The following is a 13583-nucleotide window of genomic DNA, read 5'->3' as shown; positions in this document are numbered from 1 at the left end:
TTTGCTTACTAAAATGTAAAGATAATCTACCATTCTCAAGTTCAGAATATGTGCTAAAAATCAAATAAAAAAAGTATTTCTAGTCCTTGAGACAACTTATCAGGTACTTTAGTACAGCTGGATAAATTGCTTTATTTTAAGACTTCAGATAAGAACATGAAAATGGTTCTCAGTGAGGAACATTTACTTTCTCCCTGCTTAAAATAATGATGAAATAACAAAATTATTAATTTTACACTGGAGAGTTGCATAGTTCATTGCTTCTGTAAAACAAGCTCATCACACACTAAGGGCTCCTTGTATCCCTCCATTCTGCCTGAACATGATCCCATCTTCCTCTCTTTGTAACAGACTCTAACATTTCCTCCCATGATCCCTAGGGTTCTATATGCTCCCCATGACACCCTTCCCCCCATCCCATCCTATAGATACTTGTGACCTTGCTCCCTTCTCCCCTCCCAGACCACCACTTTCTTCCCTACCCCACTCCCAAACTATCGTTTTTACTCAGATTTAAAGAAACAGGAACACAGCTATTGCTTCCTGCTTCTCTCTCCCCCCTCACCATGGAACAGGCATGGGGGAAGCAGCATACTAGGAAGGAGGAATGAAAGTTTCCTCACTATCCTCTTCATTTGCCCGCTCAGCAAGGAACATTTAATTTAAAATTCAAATGGATTCTAGTTTTCTGATTTTAATCAAAATCAACAAGTTGGCCTAAAATGTTCCCCAAAATCTGATCAAAAACCAAGACTCAAAGTTACTGTATTACATGCCAAAGTTGACTTAGGCATTTGCTTTATTCAGCCAATAACAATAAAGGAGATGATAATATGTATTTTTTAGATGGCAAATTATGCCTGTTCAGTAAGTTATACTATTTACTAAGTTATGCATAGAAACTGGGCACATATCAAGACATATACATATTTCACTCTCAGGATCAAGAGCACTGGTCAAATGACTCTCTGTTGAACCGAAACAGACTAGTAAAAATATATGACTAAGCAATTAGTTCGTACATTTAATCAAGTCATGTGTACTTTAGAGGTCTTGGTAGGCAGTGATGAGTCAAAAGAAGTCAATGTTTCACATGGCCTACTATACCCTACAATAGAACCATCACCATTCCTGGATCTTACAGCTGCATCTCCAGAAGTGTTATACATCTCATCCAGTGCACCAAATGCCCTGATGGGAAATATGTTGGAAAAACCAAACAAGAACAGTGCACCAAAATGAACACACACTGAAAATCCATCAAAGACAAGAATACCCAACTACCTGTGGAGGCACACTTCTCACAAGACCATCACAACTTCTCTGATCTCTCAATTCTAATCCTCAAAGGGAACTTACAAAACACCTTTTGTAGATGAGCCTACAAACTTCATTTCATAAATCTACGGCATACAAAAAGTCCTGGACTCAATATACAGGGGTGTAGGTTGTAGCCATGTTTATCTAAGGACATAGGTAGACAAGGTTCTTTGAGTGAATCTGGTATCTTTTATTAGACCAACTTCTAATTCAACATAGACATTGGTTTGATGACACGTTACAACCTGCCTGACATCTGATTCAATAGGTACCTGCTTGACCTAACCTCTTACATTCTTCTTTTCCCCCCACCTTTTTTCCCTTTCCCTACTTTCCTGCCCTTTGTCTCCCTGATTTCCTACTATTTCCTTCTTCATTGAGAGCCTTTCTTACCCTGTATATTTACCACTGTAATGTTTCCCTTTGGCCTTTTTCCCCCTGCTTTCTTCCCCCTCCCTTCTCTGCTTTACCTTTTGTTTCTCAAATCTACGTTTTTATATTTACATCCTCTCACACTTTGAGCTCCTCTCATACTTGTTTTCTTGACCTCCAACTATTATTTTTCACTGACAGCTTCTTTTCCACCCTGTAGTCTATCACTGTAATGTTTCTCTTCAGCTTTTTTTCCCCTGCTTTCTTCCCCCTCCCCTCTGCTTTACCTTTTGTCTTTCTAATTGTGACCTATTTACATTCTCACTGACATCCTGTCACACTTTTAGCTTCTCTCATTTCCTGGACTCTGAGAATAGCAGAGACTCCCTAAGCCTGAAGAAGGGTGACTGTGCCCAAAGGCTTGCTAAGAACCCTTTTTCCCCCCAACTACTCAGTTGGTCTAATAAAATACATCACATCTACTCAAAAAAACTTGCCTGCCTATATTCTTAGACCAACACGGCTACAACCAAAAACCTAGCAATGTTTCACATGGCATGACAGGGAGCCAGAGGCTTCTGTCACTTTAAGTAGAGAGTGCATAGTATTGCGGGAAGCTGCCCCAGACCAAGCCTCATGACCGGGAGGGGTGGGGCTTAGAGACATATATACCCAGGGCCAGAAGCAAAGTGGGCAGTCTGGCCCTGTATGCTGTGCAAGAAGCAGCTCCAGGGAGAGAGGGGCTTCAGGAAACACCGATGGACAGCCAGGCTACCCAGGGAGCTAGATGGGGCAACTGAAGTGGACGTACGGCTTGGGGTGGGGCTTTGGCCCATAGTGAGGATTAAGATAAGGTTTGGGAAGCAGTTTGCTTGTGTGTTATATTTAAGTTTCTACACTGGAGGACCAGATTGTGGCTATAGGGGTGATATAGTGGGCCAAGATTAATGTCCCTAGGACAATTTAGTGCCTGAGGGCAAGACTGGTACTGGTCAGGTACATGGAGCACAAGGTAGTTGAGGGACTGTAGCATTCTGGGACCCTGGGGCAGCCTCCTGCAATACTATAAATTCCATCAAGGCACAACAGGTGAGTTAAAAAAGGGAGGAAAAACCAGAGTGAGGCAGGTGTTGCTTGGCCATCAGGGAGTATCACAGCCACCCTCACAGCCAGATATGCTACACATGGAAAGAATGACCACTAGGAGCATTAACTGAAGTTCTCAAAAAATTCTGAAAAAACTGAGGTCACAACTGAAACCTGTAGCTTACACACATACCAATTTCAAATTAGTTACTTTATTCCAACCATCAGTTAAATTTATTCCAGTCATTGCTTCCAACCATCTTATGTATTTGGGAAAATTGCTACACTATTCCTATGTGATAGAAATTTTACACAGAACTTGAAAATTAAAATTACCTCAAGATCATCCAGTGAACGGGTAATGCTAAATCGCTTAGATCTTCCAAATGATCTCCGAACAGAAGAACGTTGAGGGGCCTGAGCTAATCCAACTGAATGCCCAAACTTTGCACCCTAAAGACAATAGAAAATAGAAAATTATTTTTACTTGTATTCAATTTTAGTACTTTACTTACCTGGGACAAATCTTCAGACGCAGCAACGAATTTTCAGAGGTGTTCTCCTTTTATCCAATTTTACATCTGTTCAATTATACAGAACAATGGGAGGTGTTTCCTCCAGCATCAGCATCACTAAACCAATAACGGTGGATGCCATGGGGGGTAGTGAATATAAGATGATAGATCACTCTAGATCAGTGATTCTCAATCAGGGTGCCACCAGATCCTTTAACAGGTGCCACAAAACGTGAGGAGGTAAGCTAAGTAGAGAACACAACCTCAGGCTTTTCCCTACCTGAAGGATCCCCCACATACACTGCCCAGCCCCTCTGCAACGACGTAAGCACTGTGATATATGTTGGTTCATTAAATTGTGTGCCATTCAATTCACAAAAAGTACGGAAGGGCGCCTCAAGTCTAAAAGGTTTTGAGAAATCGCTACTCTAAATATACCTGATTCAATGCTCTCCCTAAAGCATCCACTTCTGTCACTGTCAGAGACAGGAATACTGGTCTGATCCAGTACGTTCTTACATCCTCATAGCACCAGGAGGGAGGGAGGGAGCAGAAATTTCTAAGAGCACAAATAGAGTTAGGCACTCAGTTTCGGTGGGAGCTGGCTGGTCTCCTTTGTGCCTTTGAAAATATCTACTAATCATTAAATTAATGTCATGAACATACTTTTTCCAGCCTAAGGCAAACACTTAGAAAAGAATGAGTTTACAAAAATGAGTAGTCAACAAGAGTTTTACCGTGATTAGAAGAAAAACACAAGACAATCGTAGAACTTTGCTGTCATGACTAGAGAATAGTAAACCATGGTCTCTATACAATGCTTCAAACCTAGAATCCATCTTACCCAGCCCCCGCCTGCATGTTAAACACTCCCCACTTGAGTACTGATATTCTCAGTAATCAAGTTTACACCCATAAATTCCAACTTTCTAAATTAGAGGAAGTATATAAGGAAGTTGCCAGAGTACTCTTTTATTTGACCATCGTAACTAGTATCGTATGCACCTACAAAACAAAATCAAATGGAGTTCTGGGTTTTTAATGCCCTATAAGTATGTTCCACACTACCTTCCTCAAACAGTATATGCAGCTCAATTTATCCAAAGTCTGAACCTCTTCTCTGTTCCCTCACTACATCACCCAAGTTTAGAAGGGTCACTGTATTTGTGTTGTTTTATACATCTTAATTCCTTCCCCAATATATACCTTTAAATATTCCTTTTCCCTATAACAGATGATGGACTCTACCATATTGAAGCTTTCCTTTATTTCATTTCTGCACCTTCCTCAGTAGGACAGGAATCTTTTGGCTTTGATATGGCAAATCTCTATTACTTATATTTTTATTTTTTCTTTCTAGTGTTAGGACTCACTGTTTCCAACTCTAAAATATCTTCTAAGCATTTTGTTAGTCTTTGCTCAAAAGTCTATACATGTCACATTAAGTAACTAAACAAACATAATTCTACATTTTTATAATTAGATGTTAACAGCTTATTGTACAAAGTAGAGAAAAACAGCTAGCACATTATGCAGCCTTCTCACTGTTACATAAGAGGATTTATCTGACATCTTTACTGAAAAAATGTAATATCTTGCTGTTTGTTTACCCATATGTATTCAATACAGCCCTTTAAAAATATACAAATTCACCCAAATGAACCATATTTACCACTGACTCCTACAAGAATGCTTTACAAATACCGAAGCCTAATATACCAAACAGGAATCTGAACCCAGTTTTTGCAGCAAACCCCACTACTTTCCTTGGCATACCTCTGCAACAGACTGGAACTCCTTTGGTATTTCAGGGAAATATTAGATAATGAGGATGCTTAACCTGACATGAAAACAAATGATGCAGTAGAACTGGTAGGCTTATATTCAATTTTTTCCACTCCCTGCACACACATTTTGAGTTTTTAGTACAGCAACAATTTTCTTCTACAGATAAAGAAGAACTGTGCTGGAAAGGTTACCAGGAAGAAGCCAGATATTTGGCAACTGTAAAGCAGACTACGGAGGTGTGTAACCTGTGGGACCACTTTGGACTGTAGGAGGATTATATGAACCAGACATTTCTGCTTAAAATGATCAACAAAAAATTGAGGCTATTCAAGTGGTAGAATCATAGAAAATTAGGGTTGGAAGGGACCTCAGGAGATCATCTAGTCCAACCCCCTGCTCAGAGCAGGACCAGCCCCAAATAGATCATCCCAGCCAAGGTTTTGTCTACCTGGGTCTTAAAAACTTCCAAGGGATGAAGATTCTACCACCTCTCTGGGTAACCTGTTCCAGTGCTTTACTACCCTCCTGGTGAGAAAGCTTTTCCTAATGTCTAACCTAGCTCTTGTAGCCCTTAGGTTTCAAAGTTAGCATCCACGAACAGGACAGCGCGTAACTTTCAGAGATATTTTTCAAGTTATTTGTAGATGTAAGCAAATATCATCACATTAGTTTACATTTGGTTTCTATTTTAAGGCTGCTTGGAATCTCAAGGTTTAGAATAATTTCTCTTCATTTAAATGAAAGTTTGACTCTGAAGCAATCTTTGGTAAGGAGTGGACCCCATGTTAAATTCAGAAGGATCCACTGCTATTAGCATACAATAGATTGGAACAGTGGTTTATTCCCAGTACACGGAGAGAATGGACAAAAGAACAAATAATAGCAAATTTTAAAAAGGTAAGGACTTCATAGATTTCATAGACATTAGGGCTGGGAAGCACTTCAGGAGATCACCGAGTCCAGCCCCCTGCCCCAGGGGCAGGAAGTCAGCCAGGGGCAAAATATCCCAGCAAGATAAACATCCAAATGTCTCTTAAAAGAGTCTAGGGTAGGTGCTTACAGTACCTCTGGCAGCAGTCTGTTCCAGGCCCTGGGGGCTTGGACTGTAAAGAAGTTCTTCCTTATATCCAGCCTGAAATGGTCTTGGAGGAGTTTGTGACCGTTTGACCTTGTCATCCCTTGGGGTGCTCTAGTGAACAGGTGCTCCCCTAGTTCCTGATGTACACCCATTATATACTTATAGGCAGCCACCAGGTCCCCCCTGAGCCTGCGCTTTTCCAGGCCGAAGAGTCCCATAGCTCTCAACAACCCAGCATAAAGCCTGTTCTCCTGTCCTCTGACGTAACATGTATCAGCTGTTTCCTGGTAACAGTTTGCATCCTTTCCCTTACTGTGCAGTAGCTCATAAGCCATTACGGAAGAGTGGTTAAAGTGGGCAGGTATTTATCCCGCATCAACTTGCTGTAATTTGTCAGTTTGTCTATACTCTCAGTGTTCTTCCTATATTTTACATACACACATGCATGTGTGCACATGTACATCTCTGTAATCAGAAAGCTTGGCTACTTTTCAATTATGCCACTACCAACTACAGAAATACAGCCCGCAGGCCGCATCCAGCTCACCAGGCAATTTCATCCAGCCCGCAGGTGCCCACCAACTAATAGTACCCTGCTCAGCCCACGCTCTTTGTTCCCACCTTTGTGGGCAGAATGGCCCAGCCAAGCCAGCATGTGGCTTCCAGGCGGAGCTGCTGCTGCCGCTGCCAGGAGACCTGCTTGGCCTCCCCGGCATCCTGCTTGCTCCAGGCACCAGGCAGGGAAGCAGCAGGGGCAGGGCAGTAGGAGAGGGAGCTGCAGCTGGGATGGAGCACAGAGCATGGGACTGGGGCTGGCAGCAGTGCCCATGCTCAGGGAGGCGGGAGAAGTACAGAGCTTGGGGGGGCAGAGTAGGGTGTGAGGGACCCTGCCAGGTTCCACGTTCCATCCTCCCCTACTCTGCTTCCAAGAGCTGGGCTCCAGCCAAGACCCACTTTCCCTTGGCAGAGCAGAAAGAACCACGTCACAGGGCAAAGAAGAGTCCCAGAGACACCGACAGCCTAGGGGAGAACCTGCTTGCCCTGGGCTCCCAGCTGCTAACCGCACCAGCCCCGCTGCAGCTCTGAGCCAGGAAGGATGCAGCTCTGCCTGGCTGGGATTGGGGTGGGGCAGGGGGAGAAAGAACCAGGATGGCAGAAACTCGCAGTCCAGAGCCCCAAAAACCCTCCCACCACGCAGCCCGGCCAGCGCCCCACACACCCCTGCCCCACTCCCACCCTCACCGTGGGGTCCTCAATCTGCCCCCTCCCTTTCCCCACAGACTGATCTGCTGGGTGAGGGGGGAGAGAGGAGGTGGTATGGTAGATCCTGGGTTGCCCTTTTCTTCAAAAAATGATCTTCACCTTAAAAAGGTTGAAGACCACCGTCTTAAGACAACTCCAGTTACATTCTAAGTGAAAGAAGATTCTAGACTGCTTTCAGAATCATTAGCTCCAGATATTAAGCACATGTCAATGGCCCAGTTTAAAATTTAAAAGGGCTTATTTAAAGTCAATAAAAGAACAGCACAGCATAAGGAGTATGAAAAAACCACAATTAGAACTATATAGGAATACAAACAAAAATAGGAAGCTATTTCCCAATCAAAAATTCATTTGAGGTTTTCTGACACACTGATCCAAAAATAAATATCTAGCACTTGGAGGACACACAGCCATCACATAACAGCAAACATGGAAAATACAACCACATCCACAATGAGACTAAAACAGTGCCAGAGAAGTGCTTATAAAATCTGTGGAAACCCGTTAAAGTTTAAGCATTTGCCTAGCTCATTTGCACAATGTACAACAGTTTTAAAATTGTACGTATAAACCACCTCTCAGCCAGTGAGGGTCTTTCCCTTATACTGAGTGGAAAGCAAGAGATGCTTTGGAGAGCTGACTGAACCCGAAAGCTTCACTAAAGGCAGACAGCTATTTATCTCCTCCAAATATTTTGTGTCTCATTAAGTTGTTGCTGAAGTCTTCCTCCCTACCTGCCTGTCATATCCTTGCAATGATTTACTCCCTAACTGGACTTTCATTCTGTAAGGAAGACATGAGATGGAAATCTGTTTATCTTACCTACACACAAAGAAACAAACAAAGGAACAACTGCAGCTAATTACAACCAAAGATTTGTGTGTGATCCTAAAGATAACACACCTGTAAGCATTCAAGTCTATAGCTAGAGGAATTGTAGGGAGGATGTCACAGTTCTGCCTACCCTCATTATACTATAAGCAGTTACAGAAAAAACACTACAGCTGAAAGTGTTTTCCAAAGTAACATACTGCCATCTGGCTAACAAATGTACTAAAAACTTTTTTTTGCTACCTAAACCTTTTTCCTTTTGGTGAAGATTGCCTATCAACTCTTGTACCATCTACCATATGAACTCCCTTCCTGAAACTTACTACTGTGAGACCAAAGAAGCAGAACCACAAGAAAAGATGGGTGGTATAAAATAATTCCAAGAAGGAAGACCAAATTCCTGAAACCAAGCTCTAGGATGGTAGACAAACTAAACACTCTCTGAAAAGTCAGAAATTGGGTATTGTGAAATACTATTAAAGGTCTGTCTCTTGTGATGAGTTCCTAACAAAGTCTGCCCAGATATATGCGAATCAGCTGAGTAATGAAAGGCAAGTACTACAGCAGTGGAAATACCCAAAGTTTGCAACACAAGTATTTGCATTCTCAGTACTAAGTGTCATGGGGAAGGTGTAACATGAGATCTCTCTGAAAGGCTTAATCTTTTTATGCTGTGGCAGCAGAGGAAAAAAGGAGACATCACACAGGAAGACAAAGGCATACAAAAGTGTTATAATATCCCAAGCCCTGTTTTCATTCTTTATTTATAAATTGGCACACAAAAAATATACTACTGCAGCTCTAAGAAGTTAACATATAGAAAGCCGGTACAATCAAACGAAAATGTTTGGCAATTGGTTCAAATTATCTTCTATGGCCAACAGGAATTGTCAAGTGAAGATTTACTGACTTGAAAATAAGCACTGCTCAAAATATAATCATACTTTTCTTTCAAATATGAAATAGCTTTATGGGAAACATTTTTACATGATTACCTGACCTTGCAAACAGGTGTGTGAACTAAATTACACTAATGTCAAAGCATTACAAACAAAATTGGTGAAAAAGTGGGTTAGCAGCAGTCTGTAGATGGCTGTATCAGTTCAGGGAAAGGTGCGTGTAGAAATACACAAAATGATGGGGCTTTTGGGAGCAGCATGTCATCAATACTGGGGCTATACAAGAGACACTGCAGCAAACGAGGAATGAGTGAGGACTGAGCATTATGAAACAAGGCTGCAAAACACTAAGATAAGGTAGCAAAGGGCTGGACTGAAAGGGGAGTGGATGAAAAGAAAATAAGATATAGCTTCAATATAGCTGACTTACATTAACTTGCTAAAAAAATGAGTGGAAAAGGATGCCATATTAGAAGGAGGACATTTTTCACTGACAAAATAAGAGAGAGAGGGAAGCTGGGTCAAGAGGATATTCTAATTTGGTGCTTAAGTACAGGAAAGAGAGAAAAAGGAGTCAGTCAGCTGATGAAGTCCTAAAAAAAAAAAAAGTTCCTATCAATTATTCACAACCAAATGAAACCAAACACTTTTGCAAAACGTCTGCTCCAATCTGTTTAAAGAAATTCTGAGCAAAGAAGATGCCTCAGCTGATTCTGATGTATTCCAGTAAGTGCCTTTATCAAGCATCATAATCTTTTTAACTAAAACTGAACACAACTTACCTTTTACATTTTAGTGTATACTTTCTTTGAACCTCTGTATACTCTAGAAATGTTTACAAATACCATATTAGCTATTTATCAAGAGCTCTTGGTGAATTTGTTCAACAGACAAACACAATCAAAGCCTTATGTCCTCTAATAAGTACAAGCAGTAATATTAAAAGAAAGAAGAGTTTTAAAAATGGGACTGAACGCTACAGAAGCAAGATGTACAAAGAGAAAATACACAAAACAAGAGGAAGAGTTCCCAAGAACAAATGTCTCTGAAAAAGTGCTCATAAAAATATGCGCTTATATGATATGTACCAAGTTCTAGGAGTCGCAGTACAAAAAATGAAAGTTAGAGATATGTGCAGATATCCATAAACTATTTTTAATTTTTTCCCCAAAACCCATTTACCTCTGGATTGGAACAATTACTCCATCCCTTGGCATACATCTCTCTCCCAGAAAATTTGATTCCTTGGAGAAGTATTCCTGCAAACTAGACCACAAGCTTGAGACAAGCCTGCATCAAGGGAGGGCAGTACTGTTCAGACTTTGTCTATACTGCCCTAGCATTAGAGCCTGGGAAGGATGGGACTGAGCATTCTCTTCCCCTGCCCAACACATCTGAGTCTCCTAAGACAGTGGAGGTCAACGTTTTTGGCAGACGTGCCACAAATTTAGCCTGCGCCTCCACCACTCTGATTCCCTTCCTGTGTTTTCTACTCCCTGCCACACACAGGGGCTACCCATGCCACTTGTGCCATTCATCGAACAGGCTGGTGTGTTAAGGCATTCCAGAGCCAGAAACTGACCAGTTTGGTTGTTTCAGGCTCATCCCCAGAGCTTTTAAACTAACCAGAGAGTGAGGGTTTGAGAACAGACACCATGATGAAGAACGCTTTTATCAGCAAACTTCCAGCTGTGGAGCATATTAGCAGTTTTCCACAAAATTTGTAGGTAAGCACCCTACCGTAGCAGGATCAGCCACTCTTGCATGGCCCATATTGCAACCTCTGTTGCCATTTCTCCCACTGCCATTTCCTCTTGTCACCAACTGCCACCAGCAGTTAGTTGTAGGGAAAACCAATGGCAAGAAAGAAGCTGCATTAACAAATTCAGGATACACTCAGTCACGTTCTCCCTGGACACCACTGCCACTGTAGAGATGTTAGCCCTTTAAAGCCAGAAAGGACAATTGTAATAGTCTAGTGTTATCCCTCCATAACAAAAGCCATAAATTTCAGTAAGCAGTTCTTACATCTAACTAAATAACTGGAGAACGGGTTGACAACTTGGGGACTGTCTAAACAGGTAATATGAGACCACAATTATCTTGTCCTTCCTATACAGCTAAATAGAACAGGTATCCTTATTTGGGACCCATAAGGAAAGAATGGAGATGTAGTAACAGGAGCACAACTTTCAGAAAGACCCTGTAACAGGGAGCCAAAGGCCCCTGTTACTCAAAAGGGTAGCACCAAAGGCTAGCCTGGTGGTGTAGGTAGGCAGGTACCTGCATAAGAACAAGCTGGAGGAAAAGGGCAAACTCCCAGACAGCCACGGAATAAAGGCTACAAGCAGCAGGGCTCAACTAGAACGAGGAGCAAGCTGCCCATTAGATACAAGGAGACAACACCTATGTGGGACTAGAGAATCACTCAACCCAAGGCAGCAGGACTCCAGGGCATACAAATCCAGAGCCTGGAGGAAGGTAGGCAATCAGGCCCGGGACACTGAAAGGAACAGGGCTCCCAAGAGAAAGAGACTGCTGGAGACACACTGGCAGACACCAAACCACCCTGAGAGTGGATGAAAGCTAGCTAACCATTTATTTTACCCAGAGTAAGGGAGGTCTTGTTTTAAAACGGATACTTGCCTTTTTGTTCTAGTTTAAAATGGGGGACCATATGTGGCTGTAAGAGGTGGAAAGGAGGCCACAAGGTTGCTCGAGGGGTGTGCCAAGGCTTTAAGCCCTGCCAGGGGCATGGGCACAAGAGCCAGGTAGCAGAGACTGAGAGGGCCAACGCCAGAAAGGGGCAAGAGAGACAGTCTGAGGCCAAAACGGCCAAAGCCTAGAGTCCAAGAAGGGGCAAAATCAGGGCCAGGGGGCCCAGAAGCTGAGGTCTGGCCCAATGAATCTAGACTGAGGGAGACACAGCCGGAGAAAAGGAGACAAAGCCAGGAAGGCCGATCCTCTGGGCCCTTGGAGCAGTCTCCCAACCCATTTTTGAATAGCATCAAGGTATAACAGGTGAAACAATAGGGAATTGCCACCAGGGGGAATTGCAACAGCACCTCTGGGCTTGGATCCCATCACAGACCCCCCACTTTGATTTCAAGGCTCCAAGTAATAGAAAATTTATTCCACATCTTTTCAATCTGTTCCAAAGACTACGGTAACTTTACACTCTTTTTCCATTTTGAATTAATTTTGTGTCAACTTCCAACTACTAAATTTTGTTATGACTTCAGTTGCTACTTATAGATAAACCTTCTCCCTGGATAAGTTTTTACAAACTTGACATTTTTCACTTCCTAATCTTTTCTTCTGTACACTAAACAGATTGAGCTCTCTCAGTCTTTCATTATAATATATATTTTCCAGATCTCACATTATTTTTGCAACTCTTACCTCAAGCACAAAAAATATACTAACACAGTATTCTATTTCTGCCTCCAAAAAATTAAAATTTACTGTACTGAGCCTTGTCCTGTAAAGAGATACTGATGTTTGTATCCCTTCTATACCAAAATAGGATTGGAAGGTACATGAGCTCATCTAGTCCAGCCCCTGGCTCACAGCAGGATCACCACTGACTAAACCATCCCAGCCAAGTCTCTTAAAAATATCCAGGGATGGAGATGCCAGAAATTCTCTAGGCAGTTTGTTCTAATGCTTGACCATCCTCTTAGAAAGTTCTCATAGAAGAATCCTGAGCACTTTGGGGGGCAAGGGGGAAATATGCTGCTTTCTGTCATGCTCCAGCCTTACCCAGCAACAGATGCCGCCAAGCACTCTCCCCACGATCTGGGAAAGCCCCTATTTGTTTTGCTGTATGGCCTCGTCCATGTGCTGGGGAAACCCCGTCCCCTTTGGAAAACCCCGCCAATATCTTGGCGGGAAAGGTGTAACCAATCAGGGTTTGAGGTTGGGCTTGTCATCTGGCCTATAAAGACTGGGGTGGAGTTTTCCACCCAGACAGAGAGCGCACAGACACCAGAGCATGGCGACGAGGATGGGATCCTCAACAGAGGGAGATGAAATCCAAGTGGGCTTGAATGCCCACTGCCCATGGGGTCGCGGCCGCCGATCTGTGACGACCCCAGACAATCTTTGGGCCCACATAACCTTCCATCAGGCAGGTGGCTCGCGGGACACGGAAGTGTCGGGATACCTCTCCCTGACAACCGGAGAAAAGGAATGGGCGTTTTCGCTCACCCCCGCCGCATTCGGCTGCGTGATGGGCAGCCCCACGGGCACATTCCGACCGAGGGGAGAAGCGAGCGCCCTGTCAGTGAGTGGAGGAACTAACGTCGCCGTCAAATCTGAGGATCATCCACCAACTGTCTGCTTCGGAGGGACGACTCATGAAGCCCCGAGAGGCCATGGTGGCATACTCCAAGCTCGCCAGCCACCACCCGACCGATCCCCTCGTGAGCA

General features: G+C 43.0%; 1 protein-coding gene across 1 annotated transcript in view; it reads right to left on the bottom strand.

Annotated features, from left to right (window-relative positions):
* RGS12 (regulator of G protein signaling 12) overlaps positions 1–13583 on the bottom strand; it is a 160902-nt gene that overhangs the window by 113223 nt on the left and 34096 nt on the right. The window contains exon 3 of the mRNA XM_090035491.1: positions 3115–3231. Coding sequence (XP_089891617.1) covers positions 3115–3231 — 117 coding nt within the window. The remainder of the gene's footprint in view (positions 1–3114; positions 3232–13583) is intronic.

Source organism: Crocodylus siamensis, chromosome 2 (assembly GCF_052110815.1).
Source record: "Crocodylus siamensis isolate JL-2025a chromosome 2, ASM5211081v1, whole genome shotgun sequence".
NCBI lineage: Eukaryota > Metazoa > Chordata > Crocodylia > Crocodylidae > Crocodylus > Crocodylus siamensis.
The sequence above is the reverse complement of the archived record's forward strand: the minus strand, read 5'-3'. Positions and strand labels throughout refer to the sequence as shown.